General features: G+C 36.7%; 1 protein-coding gene across 2 annotated transcripts in view; it reads right to left on the bottom strand.

The window, feature by feature from the left end:
* The window catches only part of LOC110372870 (integrin alpha-PS1), a 78,562-nt gene extending 64,627 nt beyond the window's left edge, over positions 1–13,935 (bottom strand). For both annotated transcript variants that reach the window (XM_021329882.3, XM_021329881.3), the window contains exon 1: positions 13,584–13,935. In XM_021329882.3, coding sequence (XP_021185557.3) covers positions 13,584–13,756 — 173 coding nt within the window. In that variant the 5' untranslated portion in view covers positions 13,757–13,935. The remainder of the gene's footprint in view (positions 1–13,583) is intronic.
* Between the last annotated feature and the right edge of the window lie 119 nt (positions 13,936–14,054).

A 14,054-nucleotide genomic window follows, 5' to 3' on the forward strand; every position in this document is an offset into this window, starting at 1 on the left:
TGACAAGCCAGCCCTGACGGCTAATGAATTAACATCCGCTCTTAATCATGTAAGACGAATAATTGCCATCTTGATTGACAACTCTCCCACTGTTTATAGACTGAAAACTTGGAAAACTAAAACAACATTTTATAGACTATAAACTTTATTATCTGAGTCATAGAGGTTATATTTGGAAAGCCTATCAAAAAATCTATTGAGACTTATAAAGTCATTTAACAAGTTAATGATGGTTTCACAAGTTAACTACTCGTACAGCTTATAATATGTAGGTGCAGTGTACTTATCAAGAATATCAACCTAAATGATATACATAATTAAATCCACATTATCGCTTTCAAATTGAACGTTTTCAAAATTATCTGCTTCATTCGGTACGCAATATCACGCAATAAATATAGCAAAAGCAACATAGCTAGAAGCTGCAACATTGTCTTGTAAACAAGCTTATCAATGACTCAACCGAGACTGGAATTATTAACGAAAACTTATAGCAGATGAATAAATAACTGCATCCTCACTTCCTGTGCTCACAGACGAACGCACACAGGCATAAATAAACACACACACACACACACACGTAAAGCGCTGGCGTCATCATCAGTGAGGGCAAACACTTGTCTTTGATACTTATAGAAGAGATATCTGATCCTTATCTAATAGAAACAACACTGATTCAACGTATCATCGTGTTTTTCTACCCTTTACACGACTGTGCACTGCCCTTGTAACCCAATAAACAATAATAATTAATAGTGTAGGAGATTGTAAATTCTATGAAGTGAATCAATAACTCACTGGTATGGCGGAATAATTTAGCAGTCGGCCATTCAACAAATTGATTTGTGTTGCTTTTGACTTGGAGACAAAACATTGTCTCCGTGCTGCATTCATTCATTTTGAAGTCGAGATTGTTAAATTACTTGACCGAATAACTTTGGGTCTAATAATAGATAATTATGCGCTACGAATTGATAGTTACACTTTATCTTAAGTTTTATAAAATAATATTCTCTAACATATTTTAATAATTTAGGTACTTGATGCAGTGGTATTAATTTAAACATAAACATGCAAAGGTGTCGGTCAAAATCACAAGAACTTAGAGACGTTAACAAATGCCTCGTTAGGGGTCTACCTGGCGCTATTGTGATAAGCGGGTGTTACTCGAAAATATTGGGATATTCCGAGAAGTCACGTAAAATTTCACTCATGTATTACATTTGTCAGCTGCACTGGTCCATATTTTTTTTTTATGTTTAGACATTCCCAAATATTCCAAAATTCTTTGAAATGTACTGCCTCAGTGCTAATTCACAGTTTCCAAAGCCGAATATCAGTAACGAAAAATAACAAGTCCGACCAAACCAAACAGACTTCATAAAGCTCTTTAAACATTCTCCAAGCCACTGAGCCCAACAATCGGCCACAATAATAATCCCATTGAAACACTAACAAGTCTTAGCGGCCACAATCACACGAGGAGCAGGGAGGAGGCCTGAGGAGGCCCGAGGCCAACTATTTACCATAACAAGGGGGCCACACAATGCCCGCCGCTGGTAGGAGAACCGGGCCTAACTAGGTGTAAAATGAGCTGATGCGATATGTAGGCCCCTTTGTATCGCGGACTAGAAATCTTATTATTGTTACGTTGGTACGCTCCGAACTTTATTGTTCCCAACGATAGTAGCTTACCGAGATTGGTTACCTAATAGTATTTACTGCGGTCTTAATCCGATTTATATGCAGCTATAAAACCTATTCATATTATTAGCCTTGCTCGCTACGCTTGATTAACGTGATATATTATTAACACCAGTTGATTCAAGACAGTTCGGAATTGTTTAAAAAGTCATCGACTCGCTTGCCAGCCTTGAACTAATACTTGTTGGTATCGAGAGCGAAGCAAAAACTTTTAACAATAAAGCTGCGGGTCAGTGCCGCCTTCAACTTGTTACAATAACACACTATTGTTTCTAACTCCTTGAAGTTTGTAATAAAAATAAATAACCGAATCATAAAATGCAGCTAAAGAATTTATTTATTGACCAATATTCCAAGAATTTTCACCACAACATTGTCACTGAAAAACGTAAAAGAAACAACTTCCTATCTAACTAATGTTCTGAGGTCTACTTTATTGGCTATTTGAGTTATGTCTCACAAGAAACAAAGTAACATATAAAACATAGCTTCGTAAATTCAAGACAAGTAAATGACATCCTTAAGTTTTCTATCAAAATTTTATAGCATTCCTCTCATATCTCAAATTAAAACACACAGTGGGATCATATCGAACGAGTAAATTGAATGTGAGTTTCAAGCATTAAAATACCAACTCATGGAAATGTCTTCGACTGAAATGACGCATCAATAAACAAACGTCTACGTAATAAAATTGTAAATTAGACAGTTACCTTTATATTCAGAATTTTTGTTTAACTTTTGGTATCATTTAATTAAAATTTCAATAAGAGAAGATCGTTTTTATAGGTCAGTAAAAATCCAGTTTATTTTGCAAAAGAACCCGAAGTATGAGAGTTAGCGAAAGTGGTCAGTGCCGTACAGAGGGCCGATACCATACTGGGCGAAGCTGCGCAGACGTCCAATTAGAGGGAATGTGCGCCCCTCGGGAGGCACACACAGGGAGTTGCGATTTATACCTCACTCCCACACTTTATTGCCTCTCTAAGCACTAACTCCACGTCCCAGATTATAAGGCTTCGTAGACAGCTATTCTCAAATCACGAATAAGGCATCATCAGATGCGATTTACGCTATACTTCCTCAATATTACCTGCACGGGTAATGCATGCAAAAATGTGTACTTAAATAATTTTGATCACGTTCGTGTAAGTGGCCTGTTCTAGTTTATAGAAACTATATATTTTGCCAATTAACAATTATATTTTTTTGCATATTATAAGAATTGCGAGTTGCCAATTATAGCGTTGCGCCATAATTACAGTGTCGTCCAAAACGGAAAATCTTAACATGAAATAACTGCGATATGAAGTTATCAGCGTTAAAAGTTGTCCGAAAAACTGGTGAGATTAAACGCAAGAATCTGGTTGAGATCCGCCTGTAGCGTCGAGTCTCCTTAAAAGGCGGCCCGTCGACAATAGCCTGGGAACTCAGCTCATTTGAGGAGAAAATATCATGTCGTGTCGCTCGCCTCGCTAAATCGGTTTTTAAATGGGACTTCGTTGGCGACGTGTCATGAACAAATATGAAGTGGAGATACATAATATGCATCTTTTAATGTTCCTAGCTTTTGAATAATGCCGCCTATTCATATAATATAGTGCGGCGCTCAATGCATGGTTTGTTTGTGTCTCGTTCAACTATTCGTTTGGAAAGGTTCCTTGTCATATTTTTGTTGTATGGTTAAAAAACTGCTGATGAACATTTGAGTATCCTTACAGCCGCTATGTATGCCTGTCAATCTCAAGATTGGTCTATATAATTAGTTGCATTTGGGTCTGACTCTAGACAGCAGTAATTACAACTCATGTAATTGTAAGCAACGAAATACGTGACAAGTTGACAACCTTAACTATAAATTAAAAGGTTTTGGAGATACCATTAAACTCAGCTTACACAAATTAACGACCATGACAACATAATTTAATTCGATTCTTTTTATTGGAGACAGGAGAAGGGAACATGTTATTTTTTTTTTTAAGAACATGCGCGCCTACTTACTCAAATCTTGTCACCAACCAAACGCCGTGCTATCTTAGCAAATATTTGTGAATAATTTGATAGTATCGGTTTTTACAACCAGTCCCTGTAGGTTTGCGAACACGTCATACAAGTACTTTTCACCTTGAGTTGTACAAACATAGGGTGACCATGGCGCACGATATCACTCGGATTATCTATTAATCTCCCTACGATAACACTTAAATTAACCAAAACCTCCACATTTTACATCCTTATCAACAGTTATTGACGCACAGTTATTAAGATTGAATAAAATTATGAATTCTCTGTATAATTAAGCAATAATGCATGTACAACTCTATCACCATTGATTTCTTTACTCGTAAACCTATAAGGTTTTACAAGCTTTTTATTTTATCGCCTTGTAAATTATTTAATTACCACTTGACCGGTTTTGTAACGATCAAGAGGAATCAACTAAATTAAATTTATCGGCTCTCTCTGGCTTGTGTTGGTTACAAAATTTATTTTACGGGCGACGTTGGTGGAGAAAAAGCTGAAGGATGGTTGGTGTAGTCATCGAGAGAGCAAATGGCGGTGACCTTGCACGCGCTAACGAAGGCTGCAGCCCGTACAAGGCTGGAGCCAACAAAAAGAAGCAAGCTGGCCGCGTAAAGACCTGCCACAAAAAATAAACTAATAAAAGAAACCGGCGATGTTCGGAACGTGAGCGTGCCGCTCGAAATATTTGAACTCCAAGTTTTCGCTTTGGAACAAAGAGCCGAGTATAATATGACAAAAACCTTTACTTGTCTTACTGACAGCTCCGACAGTTAAGACGAATTAAACTTAATTATTACAGGCAATCGTTCACTTCAAATAACCTAACTATACACTACTACGATACAAATAGAACAATTTGTTTTGTTTGGAATGCATTTATTCTTTTTTTACGAGTCTGTTTCATCAATAAAATTCCTTTGTATTTTTACGGTTCAAATAAAACAATACGAGACTCGGGACGATATCTCTTGAACTGAGATCAGAGACAGACTGAGATACAGGCAATGCGATTTATTTTGTTAGTGAAATACATGGATGATGAGATCAGCCAGTATTTTGATACCAGTATTAATGTCTCCGAAAACGGACCTATTCCTTCATTGTGCTATTTTCTTGACACGACAAATGGAACAGATTGTCCCTTGCCAAAACATGGAGGTTCCAGTATAGATATGACAAATAACTTGGTACTATAGCAACAACACAACACAGATAGCCAACATATCACATTGCTATCTATCGGAATAGGGACAGATGTGCCGCGAATTGGGTTACTTCGATAACACTATCGAACGCACGAATCAGACATTCCATCTCAATGAAATATTCACAATTCAGTCGATCCGGAACCGGAGTTTTTATATTATTTTAATGATCCGTAACTGCCTTTATACGGATAGAAACGTTGGTTGCCAGTTTTTTGTGGCTTACGTGATAAAATGCTGCCTTAAGTAGGTTTTTCCAACGCTGCATTCTTCTTGTAAAATGAGCTTTTTAATCAGGATAAAAATGTTCCTGCTTACTTAACTGTATTGCGTAATGCAGATCACTTACTGGTTAAATGAAACGTTCACTAGAATACAATAAAGGTACATGCAAAAGATAATCCATTTTCCTTTTAAGTAAGTATATTGAAAACGTCATACTCATTTAAAAAAAGTTATCTAAGCACGCGTAACACTTACTCGTGTAGCGGCAGTTCCCATAGGAAGCGAATGTTATAACATTACAAGTAAGTAGATTATAAATACAACACCTCAATGTAAACATAACGATTGCAATCACAACAAAGTTGAATCACTTCTGTAAGCTCGCTTTATCTTAACTGCTAATAACTATCAGTAGCGATTGTAAACGACCAGTTATTGTAATGAACGACAGGTCGCAGTTCAAGTAAATAGGGATCGAGAAGAAGTCTATATCGATACTCGCAGCGAGACAGCTGTGTCGAGTCGAGATTCTGAAAGAAGGAGCATTAGTTTCGTCTGAGACTTGACCTCTGTGACCCCGTTTGTTATTTATCGGCTCTTTCTATTGTTGTAGTTGTATGCTTTGTAATTTATTTTTTTACCTACTAAGTATAGGTACGAACATTCAAAAAATAAATAAGGGACATTGCGGCATTTTTTGAGTAATTTGATTTAATTACGAGAAGTTAACTGAATCATATTAAATCAGAGTTCTTTTCATCATGACTAAATTGTAGTATGTCAGATTATGATGACCCCTATCAATGTAGTTTATTAAGTTAAATGCATAAACATAACATTCACTGTCTGGAGAGCACAAAGTAGCTTTATTCAAACAGTGTAATAATCGAAGTGATTGATTAATTCAATGGAGGCAGCTGCCGTGTGATTGAGTCGCATTCTGCATATCAATTGCTTCCAATGAAGCGCGGACTTTGGCGGCAACTCGCTCGCCTGCATCTATGCAATAAAATAACCTTTATAGTCATATATCTTTTCTATAATAAATACATGAATCATGTCTTATTGCGTAAAGTCTATATTTGCTTTCATGCAATGTCTCTCGCTGCGTACTGGAAATGTTTTCACTCTTTACTCTTGATGTATTATTTGTAAACATTACTACTAAGGTCAGCTATAATATTGTTAATTCACATAATAATTACACCTCATTATCTTCTAAACGGTACTTAAATACACTTCCCGTATTCTCGTGGCGTTAATCACAGTTTTCTCAAACAAAAGTATGTCTCAAGCCATCAATTACGCGCGGACTGCACAGGTAGGTCGCCAGAAGCGGTTATTAACGCCATAATAACCAAATATAGTGATAATTAAGTGGAGCTCGCATTTTAAGACATGGTGATCATTGCTCTACTTGAGCCGTTAATTTGAATACTTGGAGTTTGTTCAGGAGACGTGGAGGACTGGTTGTGTGCGCAGTTGTCGAGCGGCGCCTACGCATCGTGGGCGTACAAACCCATGCACTTACTTGATCTTGAATTGTTTACTGCCGATGTCGCGTATTCGTCATTACGTTTTATAGTCACTTGTAACGTCACCCTGTCAGACATTCCTTCAGCTTTATTGAAAATATATTAACGGGAATTTATTGGCGATTAAAAAGTCTTAATTTAGAGGAGTAGTTCGGTTTACCCCGATGAACTCTCTAGGGAAGAACCATTTGAAGAATTCTCTAGGGATATCCCGAACCGTGTCTAACCATAGACACTACAGTCATTTCAAGATTAAAATTAGATTATATACCCAGCAACAGTAACATACCGTTTTGATAAGCACACAATACAATATACGACTTAACAATCTGAAATGAAATCTTTGTTATCTACCATATCTGCTATAAACAATGCAAGTCGAATCGCGGTGTGGGCGCTGTTCTAACGTTCGGATACACGCAGCTTAATAACAATGTGCTTGTACGTCGCTTTACAATGTTTCTTGACCAGCTAGTTTTATTTATATTGCCTAGGAAACAGCAGACCATTTTCTAGTCCCTTCTAAATTGCTCGTTTCGAATTTCGAAGGTAATGAATGATGGTTTAGTTTTGCATACAATCTAAACTTACATTTTCATCATCCTTTTAAATGAAAAATAAGAATTTTCTAAAGTACAATCTATAAAAGAGTCCTAAAAGATTCTTCACCAATACTCAATTCACTTGTAGGTTTATTTTTAATTCCAATTGAAATGGTGGCAACATACATTTGAGAAATACTTAATGAACATTCTAGTTCAACGTTCGCGATAACGAAAAACCTTGAAAAAATGGCAAATTGCAGAATAAATTACATTTTAATCATAGATTGATTTATTTACCTACGATTTATGAAAATATTTACTACATCTTAATGTATATCAAGATCTTTGTACCCGATAAACGACCTACAACCTACAAACTATTGCTATAACATGAGGAAGAATGACAACTTGCCCATATTATTTACATACATACTTCCTTGTAAATCTTTGCGTAAAGGGGGTTGATTTTCTCTTGTTACTGAAGCATGAAGCTTAACTGAAGGGGGTATTACGAGGAAACAGGAAAAGTTAAGCTGAACGTCAAACGATTGTGGCCCTACAAAACGAGCACCCTTCTTTTGAAAGTTGGTACTGTTATTTAAATACCAGGATGTGACTTGGGTGAGAAGTTTCTTCACTTTGTCTTTTGAAAGAACAATGGTTGACAAAAGTAAGATCTGAAAAACTGTGTTTACATAACATCACGTTTAAGATGAGAGCGTGTTGTTAACAGCCGGTCATTCATTCAAGTTCTTAATAAAAAAACGAAATCTTGTAAAGTACTTATGCTTTTCCCAACCTAGGAATCAAACCGCAAGTCTAGCTCATGCTGAAGCCTTGCAACCTTATAAAAATGTTTAGTGCAATTAAACAGCGGTAGGAACCACTAGTGTACACAGGGTTATATTGCTGCTGATCATAATCTCAGATCTGCTGAACAAATTAGTGCATCGAACGCTATAATTATGAAAAAATCTGTCATACAGATAATAACTGCGATTCCAACTGCAACATTGGCTAATTCTAGCTTTAATTGCATTTGATCCAGTCGTTGATACCATTGGGAAACAGAATGGAGGTGGAGCCAACAATTTATCTAACGGTAAATTATGGAACCATTTAAATATCAATAGGAGCGCATACTGTTATTTATCTAGTAAGTGTGAATTTGCATAGCCTGATTGCTTGTAGCTGGCTTACTAATATACTTCATCTTGAATGCTGGAATGTGTGTAATTTTATGTGCTTCAGATTATCATGCTTGATTCATGCATTTTTAACTTCCTATTAGTAGTTTAATAAATGCGTCTAGACATAAACGATCTACTAATAGTAAACTAGAGAGAATCGACAAACGTATTGCAGTCGTGTTGGAAGCTGACAGGCCAACGCGTTGTCACTTCACGCAACGTTACGATCCCAAACCCGACATCTTATTACTGAGCGCCGCAACGAGCCCCAACATAAACCTGCTGCATTTCCTCACTTCGTATTCTGTCTATCCCGTTACGAGAAACCGTGACGACGCATACATACATACATTACATAAATACATATTTACATAGGAACAGGATGGAGGATCATCTGCTATACATAAAGATTCTGGAGACATTTCAAATAAGCAATAAATTCCACACCTGACTGGTTTGTTTAGACATTTTATTTTTGACAGTCGCTGGTCGTGTTGCACAGTTTACTACTAGTTTATAAATACCGTGGGCAAATAAATAAGAGCTAGCTCCCGTTCGTTCAGATAATTGGAACACAAGTTGAGATCTAACGGCCAGTTGCAGCAACCATTATGAGGATGTTAGAGCGATTACTGAGATAACGCCCTGGACAAATAGTTTACCTTCCACGTCTCGTAAATCATGAGTGAACGCCATAATTGGAGTTTCACGTTAAGCCAGCTCCCAGTCGATAATCAGGAATGTGGGAGCTTCTCAAGTTTTTTGTATAAGTAATCACTTTTAAACGCTGTTATGGGCAATAACCATACACGCATTTTTCCTCACACCTTCACAGCCGTTGGCGGAAACGCTTTAACCATAGAAGATTACTTTATTCAGTTGATGCTTAGAATTCCACGAATAATGATCTCATCTCTTTTACATTTGCACCAGATGCTTAAACCACAGATGAGTTCATTGAGAATATTTTATAAACCCATTTAAGTGTATAAGCTTAGGTATCAAAACATACCTATTTACCATACTTAAAATGGATCAATAAATCTCTTCTATATATTTCAATGGTACACAAAACCGCATACAAATAAATTTAAATTGTAACGAATCGTTTTCAAATATTGATGTTATTGAATTTCCCGCATCTCTCCAAAGACAGTCTCTTCCGAATAGTGTCGTTAGTTCGCTCCCCGCTGTGCCAGACGTGTGAACAATTTAATTGGATAGACGGGGGAACTGCCCCACTCATGGAAATAGGATTATTGAAACGAGCACGTCATTAACCACTATTTACATAAAAATACAAACTTATTTTATTAACACAAATATTAACAGGCATAAAAAATATATTGAGTGTCAAACAAGTTGAAACTTTTATTACCTACACATAGCCATGATAGGAGTTCCGCAGCCATGTTTCACCCAAACATAATAAAATTCTGTATACATTCAAAAGGGCACAAAAAACACTATTTTCATAAACAAACACGTTACAGTATCGCGTCGAACGGTGAGAAAATGTCTCTATTTGTGTGTAAACTACTAAAGTTACGTATTACTCCCACGTACGGGTATTAGTTCAAAAGCTTTGGAAGTCGAGCTCACATTCAAGCTACGTGCATTTACATTTACAACTATAAAGTACTTTGAATAGAACTGAGATGTATTCCAGCCTTTATTTATGGTGTTAGCATACATAAAGATTGATGAATGTGCAAGAAACTTTCTTAGAATGTGAGAATACGGGATACTCAATAAATATCATGTATTTACAATTGTCAAAGACCGTTTAAACACGACAGGACAAAACTTACATTTTGCAATTACACACACAAAACCTTTTGATAAGCACTAACAAAATTCGTAGTTAATAATTTGACTTGTGAAGTAATTGCATGCATATAAGGATAATACTGCAATATTGCCTCGATAACGGCCGGTAATGCTAACTGTGGGTAAAATTACATAAAAGTAATGCTTTTAAACTACTGGTTGTGTTTCTAAGTAATCGCTATATCAGGTCTCAGACTCTATGGCCTAGTATTTACGTAGTGTAGCTGTGTCACCCATAATGTTTGCACTTTATGGTCTTACTATAGACAGATAGACGATAATACGTGATCCGATACGTAACTTATACTGAACCCACATACAACGATATCGTCGTATTGTAAACGCTACGTCGTCAATAAAAAGGGAATATCGATAAGAGAATACAAATATTGTGTCTAGCATCGCATCCTCTCGATATCTTAACATTATCATAGTTACTATTTCACAATAACAAACTAGGTATATGTTTTGGAAATATATTTACTCCAAGATTCAGTTAAACTGATTGCATGTGTAGGTATTTTACAATCATTAGGTAATTGAAACGAATGTTATTTTTAGCGATATCAAATTCTTTTGTGTACTTGTTAATCACTACATGCATTAAACATTTCAAGTCTTCATAAAGATGAAAAAACAACAAATGACGTTCTTAATCCTTAATGAATCCTCCATGTGCGTCAATTAAAACATAATGTTCTCATACAACATGAACGCAGACGTTTTTGTACGTTGACACCAGATTAAAACAAAACAACACCGCCATATAAAAAATATCAAGCTAAGATCTTAGAACAATCACACAGATAACGACAATTGGTAAAACGGAGACAACTAATTTGGTAACTGGAAAACAGACTTTAAAGTTTTGCTGTAGCATTTTGGTCCTTAAGTTCAAAGTAAAAGAAGATGTAGCATGAAATATTTGGCGAATCCAAACGCAGTGACATCTCGGTCAGGATATAAATAAAGAGTGGGTCGAGGATATACCGGCACCGCAACCCGGGGAGACTTTGGATCTCTTCCAGCTTCAAACGAACTAGTCTAGTGAAAACACTAAAATTCTGACTCATGTACGTTTCACTTACGTTCCTACATTTCCTTTTCGATAAGCTCTGCTCTTGAAATCAAGAGTTCCTTGAACTGTAAATGCTACAATTGAAATTGATCGTCATCATACGCATATAACTATCATACTGAAAATAACATTCTTTGAAACAAGAACCTATTATTTTGCACTCAGAAACGTGCATTGCAACTCAAATTGATGAGTACGTTGAAACAAAAACTTAGGTGGAACGACCGTTAGCTGACTAAGATTGATTAAGTACCTACCTAATGTGTTCGAAACGTACCGAACATAAAATAGTAGGTAACTACTAAGTCTAAGTTTAGACTTTCTAATTACAATACGTGTGCGAATCTATTACCATTCATTATATCGGCTGTATGACTGCGTTCATCAGTTTCAGTAAACGTTTACACAATGAAAGTCTTTGAGTTCTCCATAGTCTTCCTGCTATCCCCTTTCATTTATTGGGTCATCATCCCATTTGCTAACAGAACAACATTCATCCTGTTTTCATGTTTTGCATAACATTTTCCGGGTCGAATCAACCTAAATCAAATGTCTATGAATCACGTGTTATTGAATCTATGAGACAGCATATTTCTCGGAATGCTAATTCCGCTTGCCACTATTTATTTAAAATTAGTCAAGATTCTTTAACGGTATTTGACGAGTGTTTTTTCATACAAACAGAAACCACAATGTCTTAAATAAAACAAAGTTGAAAGTGGATTATGTTATCAAAAACAAAATAATCTTCGATTTCACATAGGTAGCGAATGCATGAGCTGGTTTCGCTTGCCAAGTGCACTTCCGAACTGGCAACTGGATCAATTCCTTTGGCGACGACCCTAATCGCAGTATGATGACAGCGATGCCGCGATCTAAACAATCTAGCGCGACTATCCCACTTTCATGCGTAAAGTTATGAAGATCAAGTGCAGTGCTTATTTTAGTTTGTTATTCGAAAAGTGAAGTAAGGAAAAGTGCCATATAGAGCCTTTAAGATAAGGCCTTCAATACTTTTATGACTTTAAGGCTAATCAACACGCGAAAAGTTTAACTGAGCTTAAAGTAGAAATTCCAGTGAAAGACAATTTCTTTATACTATAAATCCGCTCTACTTCCTACTCAGATATAAGTAGCAAAGATGAATTTGTCATTCTATTTCTATTGCTGTTGAAAACAAGTCTGTATACTCGTCACTATCTCCGCTCACAGTTCATAGCCAGTGTTGTGACATATCGATGAGTATCAGTGACATATCTCCGAAGCCAGTGATGGTGCAGAATTAGCCCCGGCAGCTGAGTGCAACGTTCGGCCTGGCGCCGCTCCGCACTAGGTCACAGCCCTGCTCTCGTATCGAGATGTATTCCGCTCATTCATTATATATTCTGTAGGTTATATACGTGTCCATTCATGAGACAGCTAGTGCATACGGAAGAGATTGAGTAAAATCTGTTTTTGCGCACAGCGACTGATCTCAAAATTGCAAATTGCAAGAGTCTTATAATTAAAACTATGAATGAATTGTGGCCATTTGAAAATAATTGAAGGGCTAGAAAAGACATATAATATGAGATATGATCTTGGACCAACCACGTTAGCCACCAATAAATCTTAACCCTTGCGTGGTATTTAATTCAGGATCTTTTTAACCCTTATTTTATTTGATGAATATGGAAGTGTTTTTGTAGGACCCAAACTTCTCAGGTAAGTGCTTTTTCTGTCTCTTTGAAATGCGGCCAGAACGACAGGTAGGGAGGCAGTGGGCATTCGTCAGGAGACAAGTTTTTGTTAATCAGTTCCGCTCAACTTGTAAGCCCTTACCATTACCATTGTATTAAAGAGGCTATTGTCTCAAACATCGATAAGTGCTCTTTGACTAAAGTACTTGAGAACAAAAATTCCACGAGATTTATTTCTCAGTCTAGACTGTTTAATAAACAAAGTAGAAACTAAATACAAGTTACGTATAATGTAGGTAACTCATTAAACAAGTTTACTTAGCGTTAACACGAGTCGAGCTCTGCATATAAGTGGGTGCTGCAAATTACAATGGCTTCATAAATTCTTGATAAGAATTTCTGATAATTTTCATATCATACTCGAACATAAGTTTTCGTACATAACATTCAAAGAAGCACGATCAACAGACCGATAGAGCATATGGAAGGCGGCGACCTTCACATATGACATCATAACGTCTTATTACTGTTATGATAAGTTAAGTTTAAGATCTGATGGACACTTACCAACTAACGCTAGATCCATCTTCATTGACGGTGAGGTGTTCCGCGACAGAAAATCCAAAATAAGAGCCTTGCTCTCCAAACTTTAAAACAGGGATCCTCGGTTCTAGATTAAAACTTGTGACACTATATAAAATGCACATAAATAAAACACTAGCGCACCTAACTTCAGCCATGGTGTTCACCGTTCGTAATATATTCGTGTTATAAATCGTGTTATCGCACCAATTCACTGTCTTCCAGTTATTATTTGGCACATCGCGACTTTCGTATAGCAATATCGTGCGACGTCAAGACCCCCAGCGCGGTTGCCGTCCGCCGGTCGAGTCAGGCAGAGTGTTCGCGCTCAACCACGGTCGTAACAGTTCGTATAGAAAAACTATGTACGGAGGCTGGTTAAGATATTTAGTTTTGAAAATTAACGAGAGGTGGCGCTTTGTTCAATTTTGTATATTTTTTTTCGTTAGCAACATT

The sequence above is a fragment of the Helicoverpa armigera genome, chromosome 8 (assembly GCF_030705265.1).
Source record: "Helicoverpa armigera isolate CAAS_96S chromosome 8, ASM3070526v1, whole genome shotgun sequence".
Classification (NCBI taxonomy): Eukaryota; Metazoa; Arthropoda; class Insecta; order Lepidoptera; family Noctuidae; genus Helicoverpa; species Helicoverpa armigera.